At 35.5% G+C, this 27,964-nt stretch overlaps 4 protein-coding genes across 4 annotated transcripts; 2 read left to right on the top strand and 2 right to left on the bottom strand.

Annotated features, from left to right (window-relative positions):
* The first annotated feature begins 1,517 nt into the window (after positions 1 to 1,517).
* LOC143546268 (ABC transporter C family member 14-like) lies at positions 1,518 to 8,801 on the top strand. The gene is made up of 11 exons (XM_077037969.1): positions 1,518 to 3,908; positions 3,989 to 4,309; positions 4,393 to 4,479; positions 4,547 to 5,167; positions 5,291 to 5,455; positions 5,721 to 6,015; positions 6,098 to 6,312; positions 6,380 to 6,685; positions 7,401 to 7,464; positions 7,541 to 7,780; positions 8,482 to 8,801. The coding sequence occupies exons 1-11, from the start codon at positions 1,794 to 1,796 to the stop codon at positions 8,580 to 8,582; spliced, it is 4,530 nt and encodes a 1,509-aa protein (XP_076894084.1). The 5' UTR covers positions 1,518 to 1,793; the 3' UTR covers positions 8,583 to 8,801.
* A 2,499-nt stretch (positions 8,802 to 11,300) lies between these two features.
* On the top strand, positions 11,301 to 13,002 carry LOC143546267 (universal stress protein PHOS34-like). Its single transcript, XM_077037968.1, has 4 exons — positions 11,301 to 11,577; positions 11,648 to 11,742; positions 12,485 to 12,606; positions 12,709 to 13,002. The coding sequence occupies exons 1-4, from the start codon at positions 11,388 to 11,390 to the stop codon at positions 12,800 to 12,802; spliced, it is 501 nt and encodes a 166-aa protein (XP_076894083.1). The 5' UTR covers positions 11,301 to 11,387; the 3' UTR covers positions 12,803 to 13,002.
* Positions 13,003 to 14,256: 1,254 nt separating this feature from the next.
* LOC143546266 (caffeoylshikimate esterase-like) lies at positions 14,257 to 18,116 on the bottom strand. Its single transcript, XM_077037967.1, has 8 exons — positions 17,867 to 18,116; positions 17,643 to 17,733; positions 17,508 to 17,540; positions 16,371 to 16,517; positions 15,497 to 15,627; positions 15,270 to 15,407; positions 15,080 to 15,178; positions 14,257 to 14,806 (listed from the first exon to the last, which is right to left on the bottom strand). Exons 1-8 carry the CDS (start codon positions 17,885 to 17,887, stop codon positions 14,462 to 14,464), a joined length of 1,005 nt encoding a protein of 334 aa, XP_076894082.1. The 5' UTR covers positions 17,888 to 18,116; the 3' UTR covers positions 14,257 to 14,461.
* Positions 18,117 to 21,229: 3,113 nt separating this feature from the next.
* On the bottom strand, positions 21,230 to 22,596 carry LOC143546225 (outer envelope pore protein 16-4, chloroplastic-like). The gene is made up of 6 exons (XM_077037932.1): positions 22,504 to 22,596; positions 22,373 to 22,424; positions 22,264 to 22,295; positions 21,743 to 21,776; positions 21,537 to 21,604; positions 21,230 to 21,460 (listed from the first exon to the last, which is right to left on the bottom strand). The coding sequence occupies exons 1-6, from the start codon at positions 22,594 to 22,596 to the stop codon at positions 21,326 to 21,328; spliced, it is 414 nt and encodes a 137-aa protein (XP_076894047.1). The 3' UTR covers positions 21,230 to 21,325.
* Between the last annotated feature and the right edge of the window lie 5,368 nt (positions 22,597 to 27,964).

Here is a 27,964-nt window from a genome sequence, read left to right as displayed (position 1 = left end):
AATTTTGATAGAAAGAACAAACTAAAATGGTCAGGTTGTTTGGCCAGCCAAAACTAATAGATATTTAAGGGTTGAAAAAAATAATAATGTGTTATGTTGATGGCCCAGTTGCACACTTAAAAGTTAAAAGTCCTAATTAAAATCCTGAAAAGTAAAATAAATTTGGCTTTCCAAAGAAGATAATAGTAATTTCCTTTTGAAACAAAACTTTACACATTACAAAATTTTTATTAATCAATTTCATACAAATATGTAACTTTATATTCCTAAAATAGAATAATAATAATAATAATAATAATAATAATAATAATAACATAGCAAATTTGAATTGTCCTGATGCAATAGTATGAGAATGATTAAGATTTGAAATCAGAGTTCTCGAGTTCATATTAATATGTAACTTTATATTCCTAAAATAGAATAATAATAATAACAAATGTTAAATAGCAAATTTGAATTGTCCTTCTAATTAAATGGCATGAGATATTGGTTAAGATTTAGATTCTTTGAGATCTCTATTTAAAGAGGTTTTTCCAGAGTAGTTAATTTCTTCTCTGTATGCATCAGACCTGGCATGAATAGTTAATATCCTGTGATCATTTTTTATTTTTTGATATTGGGGGTACCCAAACAATGTTTCAAAAAAATCATAATTGTGAAAAGTGTTGTAACACGATAGAACCATGGCTTCCCATTTAGGCAAATGAATCTATTTTGACCTTTCATAAACACCCAAAATGTACGTATTTATTTTTTATTTGTAGTACTTTTTACTTGTCGTTCTAAAGTTTGGTACGTTGAAGGGTTGGTTAGAGCTAACAAATGAACCCCCACTTATGACGTAAGCAATGAGGTATGGTATCTCTGTGAACGGCTCCACCAAAATCCTCATGTCCCCGTCCTCTCTTTCGTACTATTTTAACTTCCAACCACACACTCCACCAAACCTTACATGACCTCTTATATTATTATTATTATTATTATTATTATTTATTTTATTATTATTATTATTTTAAATTGGTTGTGAATCAATGTCAATAGTATAGCACTCACTTTACTAGTGAGAGGTAGCGTTCAAACTCCACTATCATCAATTTATATGAAAGATACGAGGGACGAGGGTTCGAGTCCTGATTTCACCCGGTTTTACCGGCTCCTCGCCGTCGTGCCGTTTAGCGGGTGTGGGGGTCGAGTTTTATTCAGGGAATCCCTCAATAGGTGGATCGCTAGGGGGCTCCGTCCATCCGGACTCGTAGCCGGCTCAGGCTACTTTTGTCAATGGGGCCGCTTACAGAGTACCCAGCGTTACTTAGTTGGTCGTTCCAAAAAAAATTTAATATTATTATTATTATTATTATTATTATTATTATATTCTACACGCTATGCATATGCACCGCCATTAATACAACTCGTGACAACCCTCATTGCACTACGTGTCCGTTGACTGAACACTCATCGTCTCCGGTAACCTGTAACTTTCATTAACTCTCACTTCATTTTAGTCGTATAAAACTTATTAACTTGACTTTCTAATTATCATACTTTTTCACGTAACAAAGAAAGAAGGAAAGAACCGTGTTTGTTTTTGGTTGGTTTTAGATTTCAATAAACTTGTCTCTATCTTTTGTCGTTTCCTTATTAACTGGGATCTTGTTGGTTTCTCGGTTCTTAAATAATAGTAATAATAATTCTTTTGTATATATTTACTTACAGGAGTATGCAGATTGGTTAAGGTGTGTAAGAGAAATCAAAAGCTTAATTTCTTTCCACTAATTAGTTATATAAAATCCAAGATGATTTCTTCATCATCATCTTGGATTACTTCCAGTTCATGTTCCTTAAACGAATCTGGACCTTCTGTTATTATTATCCAATGGCTAAGATTTATCTTCCTAGCATCATGTCCACAACGAGTGGTTTTATCCGCCGTTGACGTCATCTTCTTGCTCGTACTCTTCATATTCGCTGTTCAAAAGCTTGTTTCGAGGTTCCGTAATGGCGGAACCGTTGGAGTCAACGGTTCCGCCATCGACGAACCTCTTATTGCCAAAAGTAGAACTACTGTCACTACTAATCTTCGGTTTAAGCTGTCGCTTCTCGTGGTGGTCGTTTTGACTGTTTGTGCTGTCGTTTCGTCGGTTTTGGCGTTTACGAATGGTAATCAGACGACATGGAAGTTGATAGATGGGTTTTCTTGGTTGATTCAAGCTTTGTGTTTCTTTGTAGTCTTGGTTTTGATCCTCCATGAAAAGAGGTTTCAAGCGGTGAATCATCCGGTATCAGTTCGGGTGTTTTTAATTGTTAATTTCGTTATAATCGCTTTGTCGGCTTCTTCCGGTGTTGTCCGGTTAAGTTCGGGTACTGGAAACACCTCGGATTTCAAATCCGACGACGTAATTTTGTTAATTTCACTACCGTTTTCGGTTTTCCTGTTGATTGTATCCATAACCGGATCAACTGGGGTTTTGGTGGTTACAGAATCCGACAGTAACGGTAATAGTAATGGTTATGAGAGAATACCATCCGCTCACGAGTTGGACAAATCAACTAACTTGAGCGGATGGGCAACGGCTTCGATCCCATCCAAAGTGTTTTGGTTGTGGATGAACCCATTGTTGAAGAAAGGGTATAAAGCCCCTCTAAAACTCGATGACATCCCAACTCTCTCACCTGAGCATCGGGCCGAGAAGATGTCAAAGCTTTTTGCAGAAAATTGGCCTAAGCCTCATGAGAATTCAAAACATCCGGTTCGCCTCGCGTTAATTCGGTGTTTTTGGAAACATATCGCGTTTACTGCGTTCCTTGCGGTTATAAGGGTGTGTGTTATGTATGTCGGTCCGTTGTTGATTCAAAGGTTTGTTGATTATACTTCTGGGAAGAGATCGTCACCGTACGAAGGGTATTACTTGATCTTAATCCTTCTTGTTGCAAAGTTTATTGAAGTGTTGTCATCCCACCAGTTCAATTTCAACTCCCAAAAGCTTGGAATGTTGATCCGGTCGACATTGATAACATCATTATACAAAAAGGGGCTGCGCCTCTCGTGTTCGGCTAGACAATCGCACGGTGTTGGACAGATAGTGAACTACATGGCTGTTGATGCACAACAGCTTGGTGATATGATGCTTCAATTGCATGCTATTTGGCTCATGCCGCTTCAAGTGTCGATAGCGTTAGGCATACTTTACATGTACCTCGGCGTGCCATCTTTGGTAGCTTTAGCCGGGATCATGGCAGTTTTGGTTTATGTGGTTTTTGGAACCAAAAGGAACAATAGGTTTCAGTTTAGTATAATGAAAAACCGGGACTCAAGGATGAAAGCGACTAATGAGATGCTTAGTTACATGAGGGTGATTAAGTTTCAAGCATGGGAAGAACATTTCAACAAGCGGATTCAAGCGTTTCGCGAGTCCGAATATGGTTGGTTAACCAAATTCATGTTTTCAATTGGTGGAAACTTGATTGTTTTATGGAGTGCGCCTTTGTTCGTCTCGTCGCTCACTTTTGGAAGTGCGATTTTGCTCGGAATCCCACTTGATGCAGGGACGGTTTTCACTGCAACATCATTGTTTAAGAACTTGCAAGAGCCAATCCGTACGTTCCCTCAATCAATGATCTCACTTTCACAGGCTATGATTTCATTGGGAAGATTGGATGCCTTCATGTTGAGTAAGGAGTTGGATGAGGGGGCGGTTGAGAGGCGGGAGGGTTGTGGTGATGGCACGGCGGTTGAGGTTAAAGATGGGTCTTTTAGTTGGGATGATGAAGCTGCTGATGGTGCTGTGGTCAAGAATTTGAGCTTTGAGATCAAGAAAGGTGCACTAGCAGCAATTGTTGGGACCGTGGGGTCCGGGAAGTCGTCACTTCTTTCATCCGTTATTGGCGAAATGCACAAAATATCTGGGAAGGTACCACTTATAACTTCATTAAAAATGATTAGTAGATGATATAATTCAAGAAAACACATTGTTAACTTTGTTTTCGACAGGTGAGGGTATGTGGGAGCACCGCGTATGTTGCACAAACAGCATGGATACAAAACGGGACAATTCAAGAGAATATTTTATTTGGTTTGCCAATGGATAGGCGGAAATACAAGGAAGTGATCAAAAACTGTTGCTTGGAGAAAGACTTAGAAATGATGGAATTTGGAGACCAAACCGAGATAGGAGAACGTGGGATTAACCTCAGCGGTGGCCAAAAACAAAGGATTCAACTCGCCCGAGCTGTTTATCAAGATTGTGACATTTATCTTCTTGATGATGTCTTTAGTGCTGTCGATGCTCACACGGGTTCTGAAATATTTAAGGTGATCATGCATATTAGAACAAAATTTATTCATTTGTTTCGAGTAGTAATTCTCACAGTTTTGTTTTTAAACTTTGATTGTAGGAATGTGTGAGGGGGGCTCTACGAAACAAGACAATCTTACTTGTCACACATCAAGTTGATTTCCTCCATAATGTTGATCTTATCTTAGTAAGTATCATAATCTTTTATTAGGATTTGTTTGTTTGTTCTTGATTTCAACTCGTATCTGTTTTAGGTGATGCGAGACGGAATGATTGTTCAATCGGGAAAGTATAATGAGCTACTAGAATCTGGTATGGATTTTAAAGCTTTAGTTTCCGCCCACGAGACCTCGATGCAACTAGTTGAAATGGAAGCTACCACATCAGATAGTGCCTCCCCTAAACCCCTTCAAAAATCTCCTAGCCTAAACCCACGAGAAGAAGATCAAAAGGCGTTAGAACGATCCAAATCTAGTTCCATAATTGGCACATCAAAGTTAATTGAGGAAGAAGAGAGGGAAACCGGAAGAATCAGTTTAGGTGTTTATAAGGTTTATGTCACCGAGGCTTCCGGATGGTGGGGCCCGATTATTGTTTTGGTTTTTTCAGTCGCGTGGCAAGGCGCACAAATGACAAGTGATTACTGGTTGGCGTATGAAACGTCCGGTGAACGGGATTTCAATCCTACGTTGTTTATAGAAGTCTATACAGCTATAGCCGGTCTTTCACTCGTTTTGGTATTCTGTAGAATTGTTTCTTCAACGTTCCTCGGGCTTAAAACTTCCCAGATATTTTTTAAGCAGATTCTTTACAGTATACTTCATGCTCCAATGTCGTTTTTCGACACAACACCTTCCGGAAGAATCCTCAGCAGGGTATCGTTTCTTAAATCTTTATTATTTTTATTATTATTATTATTATTATTATTATCATCATTTTCACTTTTTCAGTAAGTAAATGCTAAACGTTTACAGAGGTTATTTGCTTGATATTTTCAGGCATCAAGTGATCAAACAAACCTCGATGTCTTCCTTCCGTTCATGATGAACCTGACTCTTGCCATGTTCGTAACGGTGATTGGCATTGTCATCATCACTTGTCAGTACGCGTGGCCAACTGTTTTTCTATTGGTTCCTCTTGGTTGGCTCAACTTTTGGTTTCGGGTATGTCTAGTTTAATATTTTTGGTGAATTGACATGTGTAAAAGAGACTAGAATAATAATAATAATAATAATAATAATAATAATAATAATAATAATAATAATAATAATTATAATAATAATAATAATATTATTATTATTATTATTATTATATCCGAATGTTGTGTTTACAATGGAGGGATATCCCTTAATATATAAAAACCGGAAACTAGAACCCCTAGATAAACCTAACTTAGGCCCGTGAGCTAAACACAACTAATTGTTTCAGGGATACTATCTGGCAACGTCTCGTGAATTAACACGACTTGACTCGATTACAAAAGCACCCGTTATTCACCATTTCTCAGAGAGCATCTCGGGCGTTATGACAATTCGGTGTTTTAAAAAGCAAGACAGGTTCGTTCAAGAAAACATTGACCGCGTGAACGAAAACCTAAGAATGGATTTTCATAATAACGGATCCAACGGGTGGTTAGGCTTTCGTTTGGAGTTTCTCGGAAGCTTATTTCTATGTGCTTCCACAGTGTTCATGATCATCTTACCTAGCAGTATTATTAAACCAGGTGAGCTTAAATTCCTGTCACGTTTCACATTGTTTTACTTGTTAGAGAGCTAACTAATCTTGAAATGTGCAATATTGATCAGAGAACGTTGGATTATCACTCTCGTACGGTTTGTCACTTAATGGAGTGTTGTTTTTTGCTTTATACATGAGTTGTTTTGTTGAAAACCGGATGGTTTCGGTTGAAAGAATTAAACAGTTCACCAACATACCTTCAGAAGCCGAATGGGTGAAAAAAGATAACCCTCCTCCTTCAAATTGGCCTTCTCATGGCAATGTAGAACTCAAAGATCTTCAGGTATCTAAGCTCGTGTCTTATGTTCATTTTAAAGTTAAAGTTTCTTAATGTTTTGTTGTAAAAACAGGTGAGGTATCGGCACAACACGCCTCTGGTTATTAAAGGGATTACACTAAGCATTAAAGGAGGCGAAAAGATCGGTGTGGTTGGTAGGACCGGTGGTGGGAAGTCAACTCTGATCCAGGTTCTGTTTCGGTTGGTAGAGCCATCTAGCGGAAGTATAATCATTGATGGCATCAACATCTCCACCCTTGGATTGCATGATCTAAGGTCAAGATTTGGGATCATTCCTCAAGAACCAATTCTTTTTGAAGGCACTGTTAGAAGCAATATTGACCCCATTGGTCAACATACTGATGAAGAGATCTGGAGGGTAAAACTTGTTTTGTATAAGTGACTACATGTTTAACTGGATTATTAATATATACAAAACCGAAACCAGAAACACTAGAGAAACCTAACTTGGGCCCTTCGGTTAAATATAGAATAACCGAAGATGATAACATTTTTGGCCTCCGTTGATTCATCTCTAGGCTTGTAAAAGAACCGAATGAACACGAACAGAGCATGGCCGTGTTCGTTCGTTTAACTTTAACCAAACAAATAATTGAACGCAAAGTCGCAAACAATTAAATGAACGAGGTTTTCTTGCACATATTCATTCATTAAAAATGAACATGTTTGTGTTCGTCCGTTAATAGTGTAAAGTGTAAACTGGCGGTTCACGAAAGTAATAAACGGCCGAAATTGAACATAGATGAAGGAACATAATCAAAGCTAAAACTAGTATAGTTATGTGAAGAATAATGTTTTGGGCCTAAAAAGTTAATTAAAATTAGACTAACTTGTATTGTAATGAGCCAAAAAAAAATTAAATGTATATACTAACTTAAACAAACGTAAACTAACGAACGTTCACGAATACAGATGAACGAGACATGACCTCATGTCGTTCATTTAACTAGATGAACAAAAGTTTTTGTTCATGTTCTATATAAACGAACTTCCTGTCAAACGATCACAACTGTCCACTGAGCGTTCGATTCGTTTACATGCCTATTCATCTTACCGAAGAATTTGTTTTGCAGGCTCTTGAAAGATGTCAGCTTAATGATGTTGTGACTGCAAAACCAGGAAAATTGGATTCTGCAGGTACTAAAAATAGTTATTTAACAGAAGAAGTTGGGCTGTGTATTTAATCATATTGGTTTTGTTTGTTTTTTGTTAGTTGTTGATAATGGGGATAACTGGAGCGTGGGACAAAGACAACTTTTGTGTTTGGGAAGAGTGATGTTGAAGCACAGCAAGCTGTTGTTCATGGATGAAGCAACTGCTTCTGTTGATTCACAGACCGATGCAGTAATTCAGAAAATCATACGCGAGGACTTTGCTGACTGTACCATTATTAGCATTGCTCATAGAATACCAACTGTGATGGACTGTGACCGTGTCCTCGTCATTGATGCTGGTAACTGATAACTCCTTTTCTTATATGTAGGCTTGTAAGCAAACCAAACGAACTATTAAACAGACTGGTTTTCTTGTTCGTGTTTGTTCGTTGAGAAAATGAGCTTGTTCATGTTCGTTCGTTAATCGTATAAACGAATGCTTCACGAACATCAATGAACAAACAGAGCACACACCAATTAAAAGTTAATGTGTTGTTGACATCATTATGTTGAGTCTAAAAGTTAGATCAAACTACACTAAATTGTAAGAGGACTAGAGGAGATATTTCAGTTACATAAACTAGACTAAACTGTAGCATGCGTAAGTATATTAAATGATTATATGAACACATGTAAATGAACGAACTTAAACTAACGAGAAGATAAATGAACGTAAACGAACGAACATAAACGAGACACGCATTCATGCTCATTTATTTAACTCAATGAACAAAAAGAGTTGTTCATGGTCACTCGTTTATTAATAAACAAACTTTGTGAATGGTTCACCGAACGTTCAGTTCGTTTACATAATTACATGCCTACCTATATTTAAAAGCCTGGAACTAGTACATCTGAAGTCTGTAATTTGACTGAGGATGATAATTGATAAGTAACACTAATAAATATAATTAACCTTATCTAAACAATACTTGTTGAATCTGTGGTTTTAAACTTGAATTCACTGAGTTGTGAATTTGTTTTGTTTTGTTTTAAACAGGTTATGCTAAAGAGTTTGATAAACCTTCGCGGTTGATTGAGAGGCCGTCACTATTTGGGGCTTTGGTTCAGGAGTATGCGAACCGGTCTTCTGGTTTATAAACAGTTAGTCAAATAAAAGCACAAGGTTTAAGAAGAGGCTTGTGATTGACAGTTTTGATGAATCAGTTGTCTAGTCTAGGGTAATGATATTATGCTAAACTTTTGTCTAAAAGTTTGCCAGATTGAATGTATTAAGTTAAGATGATTCATTATTATTCTAAAGTGTAATTTTAGTGCTTGTAATATCTAAATAAGTTAATGATGTGACTGTACATGTAATTGCAGGTTTCATTTAGGCATTTTATCAAACACTTGATCTGCACTCTTATCTAATTAAACAGAAACTTGATCAAAATGAACAATAATACATAAAAGTAAACCAGTACCGAGATAGATACGTACCTCTGAATTGAAAGTAACTTGAAATCAGCAACAGTAGGTTTGTGAGGGAACAGCAAGCTAAATTGATGTTGGTGGTTAACGATCAGAAAGATCACAAGTATCTGCTGGTTGAAATACATTTGTGAGTCGTGTACAGTTGAACCGACAACAATCACTTCGAAAAACTCCTCTTTTGTTCGTATTTCTTCTGACCGCCAAACCATTAGTTTGTTTGTCCAGGCCTGAACATGTTATAAAAATAAATTAATATAACATTAGTAGTATTTGATGTATATTTATATTCGTTGCATACAAATTTAACCCTTACAATCGACCCTGTGTGACGGTTTCCGCGAAACTCCAGAAAATTCTGGTCAAGTGGTGTAAAGATCAATATAACCAATCCTACAAAATGTGTCATCTTCGTTGTATACAACAGTTCGAGATTAGTGCTGGCGGTTTTGCAATCCAAACCATGGTTGCCTACTGGTGCTAGAATGTTGTCTGCCACAACAAGTGAAAGAATATGAGTCGTTGTGTTGCCTTGAGTTCATATATTCGGCCTGTCTCATTTATTCTGTCAAACGAACATTTCATTTCAGCTTGATGACGGAGTCACCTCTTTGTATAGTATGAAAAAGTGAAATGTTTGTACTTTTTTTTATTTATTTAGAGGGTTCGCTATTAGCGTTTTTAAGGACGTTTTATGGGTATCATTGTATGGAAACACAATAGAGGGCGTTATGAAGATGAGCATTGAAGCTCCATTTCTTACTTAACGATGACGTCGAAGTCTTTAGAGCCCCTCCATAATAATGAGCCTTAATATTTTTTTTACATTAGTACTATTTTACTATCAACTCGTTTTAGTTTATAAAGTTCAAATAACTTTGTGCCAAAACTATAAAAACAAAAAGATTATAATTATTGATTAATTATTAATTTATTTAAGAATTAAAATGATATTACCTTATCTTTGTGTGTAAATAATTTTAAAGAGAATGTTTTGTACTTTTTACATGTATTACAAGTTTTTTAATATATTACTGTGATAAGTTTCAACTTTATATTCACATCTCATTCGAATTTCACTCCATATAATTTATTCCCATCAATAAGTATGTAAATATAGAATGTATTCAGGCCCTAGTATACCCGGAGGATATGCTTGAAAACCCTCTTAAATGTGTGTTTGGTAACTATTTAGTTTTTTTATACTATAATTTGAATTTGAATCTACAATTTTGTTTTTTAAGTTTTTTTATTTTTGTTTTTAATTGTTCTTTATTTTTTTTAAATGAAAATAAAATAATTTTGATGATTTTTAAAGTGAGAGAGATGTATTTTTTTTTTCAAAAAACGATGAAAAAATGCCATAATTTATCGTTGAGTTAGCAAAATCTATATAACACATTATTGTTATTGTTATTATTATTATTATTATATAATTTTGGGTGAGAAATTCACACTTTTTCTCACTGGCTTGGCGAGAAATGGACATTTGAAGACCTACTATTAATTTTATAAGTTTGTAATACTTTTTTTAGTATTCTTTTTGGTAAAGAAAGTTTGTCAATGGAGCAGATCTATAATTTTCCTATTTAAATTTAGTATTGAATTTTTTAATGTTATTTAGAAGGATATACCGATAATTCAGATGCATTATGATTTGTAATTAAGCTTAATACTAAACTGAATTATAACCAACATTTTTAATCATTCAAAATGCAATTTTTTTGCCTGTTTAATGTAGATTTGAACTTTAATAAAAGTTAAAATGAGTTTTAACAAGTGATTCTAACCAAAAAGATTAAGAAATTTAATACATATTAGGTCCCAATACATATCGAAGTGTTTGTTTCTCTCCCTCAATGATACTAATCTTTAAAAATATACAATTTTGTTAGTTATCGATTTAGCTATCCGTCACATTGGTTTGGCTTCAGTTTCATAAATTTGTGCAACTTAAGCCAAACTAATATAGTCGGTTATTGAAGATGAAGAGAATGGGAGGTGATTATGGTTTTAATTAACTTTTTCAAAATAAAGGTATTGCAGTAATTTTGTAAAAGGTATTAGCTTTACTTACCAAACATGCTACGTTAGAACAAACAGTGAAAAACAATTAAACAAACGTGTAACCATAGAGACCAAAACTATAATATACACGTATCCAAGAGTGGATACTAATTAATATTCTTAGAAAATAATATACGTAAGATTAAAAGGTGTGGTGACTAGGCTTATTGTACACGAGAACCATACATACACCATTACCATGCGCCTTTGAGGTGGTGGTATTCAATTTCCAAACGAATTCCGTTGAAGGTGTCGTCGTATGGGTCCCAACGTCACTCAAATAATAACAATAATCATTTCCATTTCCATCTAACGGCGTTAATCCGTTGTCTATAATAATATTCATCTTTGTCACATACTCTACACACATCGCGAAGGAAGAACGAAACAAAATTAAATAAATCAATGGCGAACACGGAAACGGAACAGAAACCGGTGATGGTAGTCGGCATCGATGACAGCGATCACAGCTTTTACGCACTGGAATGGACTCTGGATCACTTTCTAGTACCTTCTGCTCCTAATACTCCATTCAAGCTGATCGTTGTTCACTCCAAGCCTTCTCCGACTTCCGCCATCGGTTTCGCCGGTCCAGGTAAATCAATTATTATTCATTTGTTGTGATTATTGTGTTTGTTTTGATATGTTTTTGTTGGTGAATTCAGGTGCAGCGGATGTGTATCCGTTTGTGGATTCCGATTTGAAGAAGATCGCTGCAAGAGTCGTGGAACGAGCTAAGGAGCTTTGTCACTCGAAATCGGTTCGTGTAGTTCTGTCTTATTTGAATTATTATATAATTGAGGATTGGTATTAAATATTAATCTAGCTGGATGATTTAAATTTCGATTCCAATTCTGAATCTATGCGCAGCTTGTTGCCTGCTTACCTGCCTTTATGTTGTAACTAGATTATTTTGTTTAGTGTTGATGAAATGTATATTTTGAATCTATTGCTGTAATCGAATTGAATTCGGCGTTAAATTTGTGAGGTTATGGACAATCCCTAGGTTAAAGGTTATTAGGTTTCGTATGTTAAATATGTTTATGTATTTGTAGAAACTTAGGCTAATGGTAGTGGTATTGATCATTCAATTTTGCTGTTTTTCTGAGATTTTATACCTAGAATAATAGGATTAGGGCTTGTGTGATAGAAATTGTGAACCGAATTTGAATTATTGGAAAACGTTTAGCATCTAATGATCAGAATTAGGGCTCGTGCAATTGGAATCATTTGGGGATGTTGAATGATCCTTGCTCTTTGTGAAATGATTTTGAATTTTTATAACACTTTTAGCTTCTAATGATCTACGATTAGGGCTTGTGCATTTGGAATCGTATGCGGTTATGAATGATCCTTGCTCTTTTTTTATTGAACTTTTAGCATCATATTATTCATATGCATTTAAAATCATGGGTGTTTGGTGTTGAAATGTTTCATTTGTGTATTACTTAAATCATTTGCTCTTGTTTGGATTGTTTCTTAAAGATGATTTCTCGATGCAGGTGAATGATGTGAAGGTTGAAGTTGTGGAAGGCGATGCCAGGAATGTTCTATGTGAAGCTGTAGAGAGGCACCATGCTACCATGCTGGTAGTCGGTAGCCATGGTTATGGAGCAATTAAAAGGTAACCTTTATTCAATTACTTAACATGTAAACTTAATGATTCTTGTTTCAATTTCTGTTCTAGTTTTTCATGATTAAACACTATACATGATTGTTTATCTAGGGCGGTTTTGGGGAGTGTAAGTGACTATGTTACTCATCATGCCCATTGCACTGTGATGATTGTGAAGAAGCCAAAGACCAAACACTCAGGTTAGCTTTACCCCAAGTAAGCTGCAAATTACTTGTACTTATATTCTTCATAGTCTTGGCTTTAGAAGGTTAAGACATGATTGGCATGTGCTTACTTAGTCAACTGCCTGCAGCTTGAAACTGCTTGAATCTTTGTTACTATATACTTGTGTGTATGTTTACCATCGATAAACTGTATTATAATATACAGTGTTTCATCTGCTTATTTTACGGCTATTGATAAATCTGTTTATGGTTATATAAGAAATGGTGCCTATGTGACTTAGATCTTGTGGACGGTGATATTCATTTTGTGAGTAATCTTCATAACTTGGTGTCAACTATAGGCAACATTTTAATGCCACCAATTCTGGATACTCCCTAGCTGTGCCTGCACATCTAGCTACCATTACCGCCACTTACTTGGCGGCACCTGCTACCCCATCTAGCTGGCAGGGTGGCCAATTATTGCATGCAGTTATGCTTAGTACGATGCCACCAGTTACTTTTTCCTTCCAGCAGCCTGGGGACTTGGGGGTGTTCGTGACGGGTTGCGGGTTGGGAGGTTGAGTTGTTCAACCCGAACACGACTTGAAGTCATCCTGACCCATATTTCAAATCGTATTCGGTTTAAAGTTAGAGCTGATCTCAAAGTCGTCCTGACTCGGCTTGACTGGCGCGGATTGGCTCATTATAACACCAGTTAATTTATGCAATCGTTTGGATAAATAAACCCGGTCCACTGGAGGTGTTATGCCTTCGGTCTTAGGTAAGCAGCTTATGTAAGATAGGATGGGGATGAGGATAATGATAGGGAGAGATAGGGATGGGATAAGGATGAGGATTGGGATAAATCTGTACACTGATATTGGTAACTAGAATCTTAATAACTCGGTGAAAACAATACTAAACATTTCAATGCCACCATTTTCTGAAATCTGATATCCCTAACAGTGCCGCCACATCTAGCCACCATCACCTACCACCGACCACCACATTTAGCTGACATTGTGGCTGATTAGTGCATGTAGTTATACTTAGTACCACCCATCACTGTATTCTTCCAGTCGTGTTATGGTGGCGAGTTGACGAGTTGCTGGTTGTTAGGTTTCATTGTTCAACCCAAACACGACCCATATATTTATTTGTGTCAAAAACATCATATTTTATTTGCGCGTTATGGGAATGGTGAGAGGGGGGATGCAGGTTTGGCGCCTACATTGTGTTGTGGTGTGGAGTATGGTTTTTGGCTGAGGTGGATGGGAAGTGGCGCCCCCTCCACCTCCACAACACTTAATCTGACCAATATATACAAACTGAACCCAACCTTTATACAGCTTTAAATTTATATATTATGATATATTATTGTCTTTTCCTTTCAGTTTGTAAATTAACAGTTTGTAGATTAACAATTGTGTCTTTTGTTTAATCTAAAACTTAACTGAATTTATTAACTAAAACGTAGGTAAATTAAGCAGACCCGCAACCAACTATTAACTTAATTAACCAAGACTCCCTATCAGGCTATCATGTAACCTAAAAAATACAATCATTTATAACATGATGAACCATTGCTACTAGATTCTGTTGTAAAAACGTAATATTATCCATTGAATAAATCACATGTCTCTATATATATATACATTATTCAACTAGAACAAGGATAACAGTTTGGCTGCAGGCTGTTACATGGCGGAATGCAACCGTCCTGCTTTCCACCTGCGCGCCTGTTGTATTGATGGTGATGACACTTTGCCTTGATCGACCCAAGAAATATTAACCAATGTGTCCTCACATGTTGATGTAGTTGTACACGTGTCACTACATCGCTTGTCAAGCCAAGAAATGATGTCACGAAAAACAATATCAATGTTGTGGTCTGTCTCACCAACGGTCAAGCCGTGCCACATACCTGGGTAGAGTTTTATGCTCTTGTCTTGACTGCTCGCTTGAGCATATAAAGCCTTGCTTACTTCTGGATCCGTGACTGTATCGGCTTCACCATGCAACACAAAGAAGGGTATTTTCACCTGCCAATAAAGTCAAATTTAACATTGTTTCAGACTTTTGGCTGAGAGTAGGTCTGTAAACAAATCGAACGAATGCAAACCGGGCATTGTTGCATTTGTTCATTTAACAAACGATCGAACTCAAACAATTAAATGAACGGAGTATTCTTGTTAGCATGTTCGTTTGTTAAGAAATTGATGGTGTTCGTGTTTGTTTTTCTTTGTTCATTAATAGTATAAACAAACGGTTTATGAACGAATCGTCAACACAAGAGGGTTATTTTGTAAAATAACCTCATTTAATGTGTCTTCAAGGCTCATGCTAGTTCTAAGCAACTCAAGAGCTGTTTTAAGCCTGGGCTTCTCTTGATAAACCAACTTGTTCCCGCGAATCTGTACACACGTGTTAGTTTACAGAATTAGCCTTGGGCAGATAGGAGTGTAAGAGGTAAGATGAGGGGTAGTAATGGAATTTAACTAGTACCTCTTGTCTTTTAAGAGGGTCCTTGAAAGCAGCCTCAATGACATCCTTTGTAGGAACAATCTTCCAAGTGGGAATCAAGTCTTCTACTCTTGTTAATATTTTAACCACTAGTGGGTGAGGTTTCACTTTCTCTGATATCTATCAACAAAATATATTGAAAATTAGTACAAAATAATTATGATTTGATTAATATTTAGATCAAATTAGCCCTTAGTTTGTAGGTTTACCTTACACATGGGAGCCACAAGAACAGCACCATGCCAGAAATTTACATCTTTTTTGTGTACAAGAAGGGCTACTGCACCACCCATTGACTCTCCATACAAGAATCTTTTTTTGTTCTTGTATTCATCTTTTCCTGATATACAAAATTTTCCATGAAGTTATATGATTTAAAGAAGTGAATATTAGTGGTGGATTATGATTTTGTTTTGAGTGATATCACTTGTTGAAAATGTTTGACGAATCAAGGTTACGCGAGTGTCAGATACACATATAAAACAAGTATCATATACTATATATAACCAAAAAATTTCTATCAGTGAAAGTGGTTATACAACACTTAGATTGGTCGTTGCGGGCTCACATGAGACGCCAAACAAGGGTGTCACACAGGCACTCTAACAAACTCTATACCGTGCCGCTTCAAGTAAAGGAGAGCCAAAGGGCAAGGCACAACATGTTAGCACCATCTTCACCAAATGGTGGGTGGGGTTTCACCCCGTGACAACCAATCAAATTTTTTTTTTGTTTGTTTCATTTAACTTTAGTTTACTCATAGCACGCTAGTTAACGGTTGACTAGCTAATGTCTTGCTGCCTATGTGGCAATGACACAATGTTAGCCCACAACCTACAACCTTATTATTTTCAAGTAATTAGATGTTCATTGGAATGGAGGGTCTATGTGTATTCATTGGTTGAAGTTGCAATAATTAGATACAAGTTGTTTTGAGTATGGTACAAGTTACCTTAAAATAATTTGATAATAATAGATTTAATTATCCAAAAAAATTGATTATGTCACACTTAAATATATACTTAAATAAACATAATTTATAATGATCACTTCAAAACTTGATTTTTGATAAGTGATGCTTACCAGAAACAAGTTTAAAGTAGTTGTAACAATCATTAACGATGTCATCGAACTTTTTGATGTAACAACGTGCACCCATAGATCGCCCATGTCCTTCATAATCAATCCCAAACACTGCGTATCCATAGCTAGCTAGCTTGGTCCCGCATCCTACAATCGAATTTCCTTTTCTATATTAGAATGATTAATAACTAATTAACTATGAAAGTAAACACCACAAAATATGCAATGATCATGTCAAATAAGATGATACAGTTATAAGTTATACAATACCAATGTAGTATAAAACTACAAAAAAAGAATACCAATATTATCCAAAAACCTTAAAATTTCTAAATAATTATAAAAAATATATATTAACGCAATAAATGGTCCTCTAAAAAAATTAAAAAAATGAATTTTTGAGTGAACATGTCGTAGTCTTTTGTCCTTTTTAAGTGGGCATTGATTTTAAATGCCCATGTTAAAATTGAGCATATCAATCTACAACTAAAATAGGTATTAATTTATTATAACCTTTTCAAGTGAGGCAAACAAATGTCAAAATGTTTTTGGCTATAGATTAGATTTACATATCACCACATGACGGAACCAAAAAGAAGGTAAATAGGGGCCATCAACCTTGCAATTATTAGAACTTGTTACCTAAAAATATGTTTTCATTTTTAGAAATTGCTAGTTGAACCTTTCAAGTCGTTGTTGACAAAAAAAACTTCAGGAAAAGGTGGTATGGTAATTCAGATTTTTTTTGAGTTATTTATATATTTAAAAATTTTATGAATCAATTTAGAAAATAGTTCAACGGGTCTTGCATAGTAACTCATCGATGCCGATGAAGCATAGTTTTGTTTTCAGTATGATCGGTTTTGTCATTCAAAAAAGGTTGCGGCGTAACTTGTTATCAGCTTATCTGCCTCTTTGTTGTAATTGAATATTATTTTAAGAATTGAAATTTAGAAAACATAAGCTTTCTTAGTACTATATGTAAAAAAAATTTAGACAGGCTATTTTGCATTTTTGCCGAGAAGTTTCAATTCCGTCACTATCTAGTATCTACTATCTAATATATTAGTCATCAGGCATGATAAAACTATCAAAAGTGTAAACAAAACTCAATTCAATACGAGAAGATACATTTACCTTTCATGAAGTCACCACATTCCATGCCATAACCTTCAAAACAACAATTAACAATTGATAAATTTTCCATCAGTAAACCCTATAATCACAAAACTTTTATGTGTGTGAATGATATATATATATACACACACATACCATGGCAGAGGAAGACAAGAGCTTTTGGAGAAGAAAGAGGCAGCCATCTGCAAGTAAAAAGCTGAACTCCTCTTGAATTCTTTATATACTCCTAAAAGTTCACAAAAACCACCACTAAAAATCCAACTTTTATAACAAAATCATAACACCCATGTGATCAAGATTCAAATTTAGTGACAAATAAACAAAACCCATTTGCTAAAATCAATCAAACAACTACGTACCTCTTGGTATTCGACTTCCATTAAAGGTGGTTTTGAAGTGAATAATAATAATAATATTTTGGATCAAATGATAAGATGAAATGAAAGGAGACAGAAACGAGGAAAAGATGGATTAATTCTAGTGGGTGATGGTTTCCAAAAATTATACGAGACCCATGCCCTGTATGCCCATAACTTTTGGTATCATCATGATTGGTGACGTGGAGAATGTTTCCTCAAATTATTAATTTCTTTGGATATTAGAATATACATTGTTTAGTTGGATAGATAAGTATGTATACTCGTACTCTTGGAATATTGATTTAATAATCAATTCACATCTTGTTATAATGTATAGTAACAAATTAAGAAAGTTGGTCAGTTTTATTGATATTTATTATATTGTTAATTTGTTATGTTAATTGATTGTAAGCTAATTCAAGTCCTGAATTGATATGAACACAACAAGAAGAGATTGGAGAACCGTCGAACGTTTATTGACCAAGAAAAACATAACCTTAATATGTATTGCTAAATAATAGGAAAATAGAACGTTTATTTCGCTTTTGTGGCTTCAAGGGCCCAATCTTGGGTTCTTCAAGACCACATCCTACGGGAGTGTGGGGGTGGGTTGTTTGACTCTGATTATAGGGGTGCGTTGGATACCCTGTATAGTTCTCTTCCTGATCTTGATCTTGGCGGTTTCTACTTTAAAGACACCGCCCCTCCTAAAGCCCAGAAAATTTTGGCGAATGCCTTATATGGTGAAATCGTCAAGACAGTTGAAGAGAAGTTCGCTTTGTCCCCGCGGCAGCGAGCCGTGTTTGAGTGTTTACGTGCCCCTCACGCTCAGGATTTCCTGTCAGTTGTTCCCATTGAAGGTTTAGGGCAATGTATGCCGGCAGTGGAATATCGGGCCATCCTCAAATACCGGTTGATGGTACCCTTTTTCCCGGTGGATGACCCGTGTCCCGTATGCCAAAAGGCTTGTTTGGATTCTTTTGGGGAGCATGCAGTCCATTGCAAAGAATTACTGGGCTTTAAATATCGACATGATCTAGTTCGATATGTGCTTTACGACGTCCTTAAGCGGGCCGGGATCTCGGCAAAAAAGGAAGCCCCGGTGAACTTCTTAGCCGACCCTTTAGATGAGAGATCAACCCTACGACCCGCTGACATTCTTGTTTTTGGATGGGAAAAAGGGAAGCACGCGTGCGTTGATTTGATAGGCGTATCCCCCCTCGTTGGGCTACGGGACCACGGGTTTGTGGTGGGTCATGCGATAAACAAGGCAGAGGCGGGTAAAGTAGCTAAGCACAAGAAAGCTTGCCTTGAGAATTAGCACGTGTTCGTACCGTTTGCTTTTGACACCTTTGGCGCTCTCGGCCCTGACGCGGTTCAGTTCCTTAAGCGGGTTCAGCAGGTGGTCAGCAGTAACTCCGCCCATGCTAAAGAGACGTTGTGTTTAGTAGGGTAAGGTTTGCTATTCAGAAGGGGATAACGACACAGCTTGTTGCCCGTCTATCTGCCGTTAGTCTGTAATTGTCCAGGTGTAAAAGTTTATTGTTCTACATCATTCCCAATCCAAAAATAATAATAATAATAATAATAATAATAATAATAATAATAATAATAATAATAGGATAAATATACCCAACTAGTTATTATCCGCTATATATAGAGTTTTTCCCTCAAATCAGTTGACAGAAAATAGTATATGTTGAAACGGGTACTTCGAACAATATTTATTACAATAAGTTATTTTTTAAAGCGCATTTTCTTACTCCTATTTTTTATTGGTTAATAATAATTTTCCTTTAAAAGTTTTTATTTAAAAAACATAAACTAAAAAAATAAGTTTTATTATTTTTGAAATCTTTTTTCGTTAAATCCTAGACAATTATTTCAAAACCAATTAATTTTAATTTGAAAATGTAACTGTGTGATGATTAATACAAAATGATGGCATCGAATTCATGAGTTGATATTATCGGGATTATTAAAATACCCATTTCTCGAAAATTCAAGTATCTCAATATAGCCCGATTTCCAAGTATCCCAATACAGCTCGATTTCTTTCTTTGAAAATTGATTAAAATAAAGAGGGTGGCAATTATAACACATCATGAGATAAGATCGCTTGGGTACTTAGCATATGCTAATAGCATGATTTTATTTTTATATGAAACCCAATGTTGTATAATTGGTCCGGGTCATTCTAGATTTCTAGACCATCTAGAAAGGGGTCACGTGGGTAGCTAAAATGATGAGTCTAGATGCTTAAACGAGCCAAGCTACTTAAGATAGACTCACAAGCCTTGACAACCTATTACTAATGAGATGGTGTAACTCTTGTTTTATGCAAAAATTACGATAAAAAAAAGTAAATAATTTATATTTGCTATATGTATAAAATACGGAGAGAAATGATCTCCTATGAATTGATTTTTCATACGAAACATACAAAGTGGTGTAATATCAAATCAAGCTTAAGTTGGATAATGACGCAACCTATCACACAACCTTTACAACACAACAAGTTTTTTCTAAAAGACGTACTTTTTGTTAGTTATAGCGACACTATACTAATACTAAAAGTAACAAATATTTGTGTTATATTTAAAAGAAAAAGATATTGAAGAATGAAGATAATAATTGTAGAAATAGATAAAAAGTCAACAACTGTGGTTTCATTTTCTATCCTGATAAAAAGTAACGAACATTATACATTGTTATCAATGTCTCAGGCTTAGCAATAGATTTGTTCACATAATGGTCCAGTTACTTGGTATGTTTAGCACAAAAAGAAAAAAAGACTTTGTATCTATAGATCTGATCCCTCTCCTGTATATATAACTTAATTAGATATGTAATCTCGATTTTACAAAGCTCAAGGCGCACCAAAAGCAGTCCGAAACAACATGGTTTCAAGCTAAGGCGTTACGCCTTTTGTATGCAAGGCCCAAGATATTTATATAATCGTGTCTTAATAATTCATGCAGATCTTTAACATGACTTACCCAAAATTTAGACTAAGTCAAAGTAAACTATGTGTGCTTTGACATATAAATATCTTTATGCACAAATCTTTCCCCTTACAAGACCCAAGAGCCACGCCTCAAGCTGCTTTTTCATGCGCCTCACCTTTTGTGCAGCCAGCTCCCTTTTTCAAGTTAGAACCGACCACGCATGGGTCGCCTTGCGCGCTTTTCAAAACCCAAAACCCAATATGTAATAAATAATGAACAAGCCAAACACGAGCTTAAAAAATTATTACCGTGCTCGAGCTTTGGACATATAAAGCTTGGACCAAACCGAGCTCAGCTCGTTTACACATGTAAGACAAGTCCCAATGATCAAAAGGGTGTCAACTTAGCAATGGGATCCTAACATTCTTCAAATTGTTCAAGACACAGTTCAAAAGTCTCAAACTAGTTCATATGATTTTTGATGCACTAAGTTAAGCTGGTTCAAGTCTTTTCAGATTGCTCTTGACTGGTCAGCAATTGCACAAAATCCAGAAAGAAAAGCAGTCATCACCGCAACCTGCCTCCAGTTTCGGGTCCCAGCACCAATGGCTGCACCTGCAACCCCACCTGCAACTAGAGCATTCACCTGTTTGAAAAATCAAATCTCAGCCACTTATTATGCTAATTGCAATCTAATGCACATCATGTGCAAGGTAGCTCACCCAATCATTTTTGTTGTGGTATTTTCGAATCCCACAACGCGTAAATGAGAAAATTCCGGCAAAGAGTCCTAATTAGGACATATAAAGAGATGCATAAAAATAAATGAATGTTTAAAGCAAAACAAGGAAAGTAAAAGATAAATTCTTTTTTTGCGAGAAAAACAAGAAATGTGCACTGCATGTGAAAAGAAAAAGAATGAGATTACCGCATTGAAACCCGTATTTACCAACGGTCTTGGCCTGCAAATAAGATATAATATGGAACCATTAATCAAGTGGACCTACAAATTTGAGCACATATGATTTACTTATGCCATGTTTGATTCTTGAATCATGTGAAATAGATCATTAACTTACTTTTAAAGTGGTTTAAAAATCATTATGTTTATCATAAAAAGGTTTGAGTAATACGATTGCCGGTTTCAGTAATATCCCAAAGATCAATAAAATCTTTAACATTTACATACGTTTGAAATCTTTGTTTCCAATAGCATAAACCTTTTTCTTCTAGCAATGGTGGTCAAACCACACAGCTGGTCAACGCCCCGTTACCAAAAGAACACACACTTGATGTTTGATGTCGCATACCGTTAAAAACAGCACGGATAAAGAATTATGAACTTAAACTTTCAAACTTTGCAGATTAATTTGAATCACAAAATCAAGTGGTTATAAACTTATAAAGTCAAATAAATAAATCATCAAGGGAACTTAAAAAAAAACGTACAAGGAAAGAAGCTCTCGAAATACCGGTAAGCCCTAAATCACATTCAATTAAACCAATAAACAGACTTTAGAACATAACTGACAGATGATTAACTAACAAACAAACAAACTTTTTTGGTTAGCATCGTAGGAACCAGCACATGAACCCCAGATTAATCCGCCCTGTCATTTATTTATTTATTTAACTGCATCATTTGATTGTAATTAGAATTAATAAGAAAAGATGAATGTTGGTGCTTACAGTTCCGACACTGATGATTGATTCGACGGCGATGGAAGAGCAAGGAACGTCATGGTACCACTCTGTCTCCGTTGGCAGGCGAGGTTCAATCATTGGGGACCTATTCCTTCCACGCCAATGGAGGATTAAGAGGAGCAACTTCCAAACCCCGTTGGTGTTCCGTTATGAAACTTACAAGTTAATACCACTTTTCACATCTTACAAGTTAATACCACTTTCACGTCCCCCTACCAAACACCATCAATATATTAAAGATAATTAGGGCTGTTCAAAAAGCTCGCGGCTCGTGATCGCTTGAAAAAAGCTCGGCTCGAAAAAGCTCGATTTTAAATGAGCTCGACTCGATTTCTGAACGAGCTCGAGCTCGAGCCAAGGTCAGCTCGGCTCGTGGCTCGACTCATTCGCTCGGTTATATTAAACCCTAAATTTTAATATCTATATATAATAATTGCATATCAAGAAATAAATAAAAATTATACATATATTATGCCATTAATACCTAAAACCTTATAAAAGAATAACTAAAAAAACATATAACGTTAAAAATTCTTTAGTCTATAAATTTTATATAATATGTGTGTTAAAATTATAATATTTTTCTTTTATATATCAAAATTTGTAAAATATAAAATAAAAAAAATAAAAATAAAAATTAAATGAGTCGGCTCGACGAGCTCGAGCTCGGCTCGAGCTTTAAACGAGCCGAGATCGAGCTCGATATTTCAGCTCGATAAAGAAAACGAGCCGAGCTCGAGCCAGCTCGATTAAGTTCGAGCTCGATCACACTCTGGCTCGACTCGACTCGGCTTGTTTACATCCCTACTCCGAATCCAGCCAACCACCTCAAAGCTGCCAAACACCTTCAATATATTAAAACTGCAACATTTCACATGTCATCTGCCACAGTCAAGACCCGTGAATGGTGAGTTTCATAACGGAACACAAACGGGGTTTGGAAGTTGCTCCTCTTAATCCTCCATTTGCATGGAAAGAATAGGTCCCAATGATTGAACCTCGCCTGCCAATGGAATATCCTAATCCATATTGTTCCTAATCCTCTGGTGGCAGGAAAGGATACACCGTTTTCCTTTTTTTTTCTTTTGATTTTCCCCGTTTTCCTTTTTTTTTGTAAATACACACTATTTCGAAAAAAAATTCCGGTTTTAGCACGCCATGCCTATTTTGGGTTAATTTAATTTTATTAATTACAGCCCTTGTATTATTATATGCCTAATTGTATTCTCCTTTCAGTTCTCAAAACTTTTTATGTTAAAAATTTCTTACACCTTTACGACATTTTGGACTTAGAATAACTTAAGTAATTGATGTGGGTCTAGTCTCACTTAATATATATAGAGATAAAATAAAATGAAAAAAATATATAAGAATAACTTAATAAAATTATGTTTGACAAGGTAAAGTTGGTAAAACGGGATATGATTAAAACAGTTCTTTAATTTTATACTTTTTTTTATAATCAAATCACATAAAAAATCTATATTTTTCTTTTGTTGGCTAGTAACAACAAGAGGATGAGGTAACAAAGCGACAACAATGATTTTGGTGGTGGCAACAACACCGATAGGTTGGCGCTATTGTATCAATGGTAGAGGTGACAACAATGGTGGTGGTTGTTCGACAGTGACAACAATAATAGAAGCAAGTGCTCTTATCATACGGTTTTTATATCAAGACAAAGGTTCAAAAGAAAGAAAAGAGGCATCCCTCTTTTTAATAGGATTCACAATTTGGTGTTGAATGTTGATGTTGGCACCAACAGGAGTGACATTGGGTAATGCTTATTTATTTTGATATTCTAAATTAATAATTTTATAATTGTGATTTTTTTACACACCTTTTATCATTTGAGTTGAGTCCAAATGATCTATTGTATAATTTGCTTAATGTAAATTAAATATGTATTCAATCAAAACTGATAAAATTGAAACAAACATAAAATAACTCTTGAATTTATGACACCCCTATTATAACATGATGTTACCCTAGCATATATTATAATATGATACCATATTTTCTTCACTTATTATTTTTCTTCTAACGACATCCAATATTCATACAATTTTGAAATCAAATATCAACCTTGACGACATGGGTATTCTTACCCGCTTATAATCATAAAGTTCAAAAGCTAATAAGCTACAAGCATCAACTCCTAAGTAAAGATATTGATAAGCTAGATGCCTCATCACGACAGCTTCTGAGCCCACAAGCTTAATAGCATATTGCTACTATAAGGTTGGTCGCTATGGGGCTTGGTTGGAACGGTTTTGGGGCGCGGTCCAACCAAGGGCGCCGAGGGAAAGGTGGTTCAAACGGCCGGCGCGGATGTGTGAAATGTGTGGGCCCCTTTCAGCAGCTCTCTCCACAGGGGCGGACCCACATAGGTCCGATCGGGGTCCCGGGACACCGATGTTTTTTAAAAATTACTTAGAGACGGTATATTAAATTTTGTAAGGACCTCATAAAAATTAATACTTGGAACCCATACTATTAAGATTGAACTGGTACAGTGAAAAGTCCCTTGTTTTACTTGTGAGAGGTTGTAGGTTCAAGCCCCATCATACTCCTTTTTTGTTGTTTTTTTAATATCCTAGTCTTAGTTATTCAGTTAGGGTATTTGTGTTTTTTGTTAGTTTCTCTCATATAGTCATTATCACCATGCAACATATATAATGTTAACATGGATTTTGCATATTCTTTTATTATTTACCTTGTGTATGTATATTATAATTAATCATTTATTTGTGTTAGAGTTATTTTTTCATGTTTTGGTCAATTATGTAAGACCATATATATAGATTACGTTCATGTTTTTCGGGTATGAATTAAAAGTGTATGTTTCATCTAGTTTGTAATTTAGATTCTTTCTACTTACTCATTTCCAATGACACCATAGTTCCGTGTTTTATTATGTTCCTCGCTTCGACCCGACCCGAATAACGACCGACCCGAAAAATTTTGTAAACCGAAAAAATTGGGACCCCATTGACAAAAAATCCTGGGTCCGCCACTGTCTCTCCATCTCTCACACACACATGCATACATATGCATATATATATATATATATATATATATATAATACGGGCGCCCTTGGGGCATTAAAACATAGTGGGGCATCTTTGGGGTGAGGCTTCGAAGCCCTCGGTGCTTACGTGGCGCTGACGTGGCACGGTGGAGGGGCTTCGAAGCCCCCCACCATAGAGGATAGCCTAATCTACAATAGTTTGAGAAGTCAACAATGACAAGACATAAATCAAAAGTTTGCTTAAATGCAACTGTGCATTAGTGCAGTGCATACTTGCAAATAGAAAGTGGATTGGAATTTTCACGAAAATGGATCTCACCTGAAAAGTTAGGATAGGGAGTTGGCCCTCTCTTTATGCTTTACGTAATTATTATCACCTCTCGATCTAGTATCTTATGCTCACGCCAGAGGCTGATCACAAGAGATCCCTCCTCCTGCGTTGAGGCTAACAAGAGTAAACAAAATGGCTTAATTCTACGAGTTTTGTAAAACTATAATAGTGCGTGTCAATAATAATATATATTTTTACAGAACTAATATTGTTTAAGAAATCCTTTTCACAACTAAGTATGGGTTTGAAAATATTTCAAAATTAATGCAATCTCCATTAGTAATGGCAACTTGAAGAAACCCTATAGGGTTAGTCAGGGAATGCAAGACTTAAATTACTGGGAATGTATAAATTGCCGTTACGAACAGCAACTTCTGTCATGTTTTTGTCAAGTTGCCATTACTAATGGCAACTTCTGAAAAGTTGTCATCAGCAATGGAAACTTATGACAGGTCGCCGTTAACAATGGAACTTCTGACAATGTGTCGTTAGTAATGACAACTTCTGCCAAGTTGTCATTAGTAACTTCTGAAAAAGCATGGTCATATCACTTCTTTGCTTTAATTCACGGGAGTTTGTTTGTAACAATAAATAAATGAATGTTTGTTTGTAACAATAAAGTTAAAACCATCAAACACTCAATATAACTATATAAGTAGGTAAGGTGGGGGGACCAATTTATCATAAACTAACCATTGTACCATAACTTTCTTTAAGCTTTATTTGCAATAAGAGACGACATATCTCTCGAATGTTTTACATGTAAACCAAACCTATTTAGCAGTTAGCAAGGAAACCTTTTATAGTTCTTCATCTCTTAGGTTGTTTTTACATGTACGTCTTTCATAGCTTCGAATAGCATGATTGTTATGCATATCTATGTACACGTACATATACTCGTATGCTTGCATATCCTGAGATATATTGTATTTGTATGTAAAAAATTGCAGTTTTGATTATTGCTTATAGTAAATTGTGAACACTTTATAAAGCAACAGTTTTTAATTGGTTCCATGTGTTTTAGGTATCTTAAGTACCTAACAAAGAAGTACTTGAAGAAGCACAATGTGCGAGACTGGCTTCGTGTGATTGCTTCTAACAAGGACCGCAATGTATATGAGTTACGGTATTTCAACATTGCTGAAAATGAAGGTGAGGATGAAGATTAAGCCGACTTCTTGTTTAATGGTTATCAGGTTCTTCTTTAATCTTTATTAAACCGTTTGAAGTAAAGTTATGAGTTTAAGCTACCAAGCACGTTTGTTTCACTGAAAATATCTAAATCTATCCTCACAAACCTGAAATTTATTTACAAAGTATGCATTTACGTGCAAGCGTATATCAATTTAGTTTTATACCTTAGTTTGTTATGTTGCCTACAAATTTTGATCATGATTTTGGTTCACAAAATTCATTGAAGAAGTTAAGTTTTATACGTTGGTTTGTTATGTTTTCTAATTTCTAGAAGTTCTCTTCTAACTTTTTTGGTACATTATATTAGCGTGGTGCTTGGTTCATAATATTATTTCGAAAGATAAAAGATGATTGTCTGGTTAACTATAACAACACTTCTTAAGGGTTATCATGAGTACAATGTTCACAGGATGACAAGATATATCTGATTTATATTTCTAAGAAGTAATTATTTTACTAATTTAAACATTTGAGTATTTGATATAGTCAAATATAGTTATTTCTAAAATTTACAATTATAATACTAGAAATTATTTTTTATTATTTGATTTGATTTTGGTTTTGAATGTGAATCTAAAATATTATGGATTTGGTTGAATTTAAAAAATTAACGTTGTTGTCAATGTTGTTTGTATTTGTGGTAGTGTGGTACCACAACTTGTGTGAGCTGCTATCCTCGTGCACGAGTCATTCCGGTCAATGGTCTTCAACTAGTACTCGACCAGGTTAAATTTTGGGCATTGGTTTTGAACTAACGTTATTGTAAGGATGATGTTATGGTTGGACCAAGTTTAATTGTGTTTATACACATTAATCTTTAAAGAATTTTTTAGAATAGAATGATGTTATGGTTGGACCAATGTTCTTTATCATACACACGAAAATACTCA

This window comes from Bidens hawaiensis, unplaced genomic scaffold (genome assembly GCF_021521415.1).
Source record: "Bidens hawaiensis isolate Kalapana, Puna unplaced genomic scaffold, B.hawaiensis_p1.1 tig00014295_1, whole genome shotgun sequence".
Classification (NCBI taxonomy): domain Eukaryota; kingdom Viridiplantae; phylum Streptophyta; class Magnoliopsida; order Asterales; family Asteraceae; genus Bidens; species Bidens hawaiensis.
Note: the sequence above shows the minus strand (reverse complement) of the source record. Positions and strands in the feature narration are given on the sequence as shown.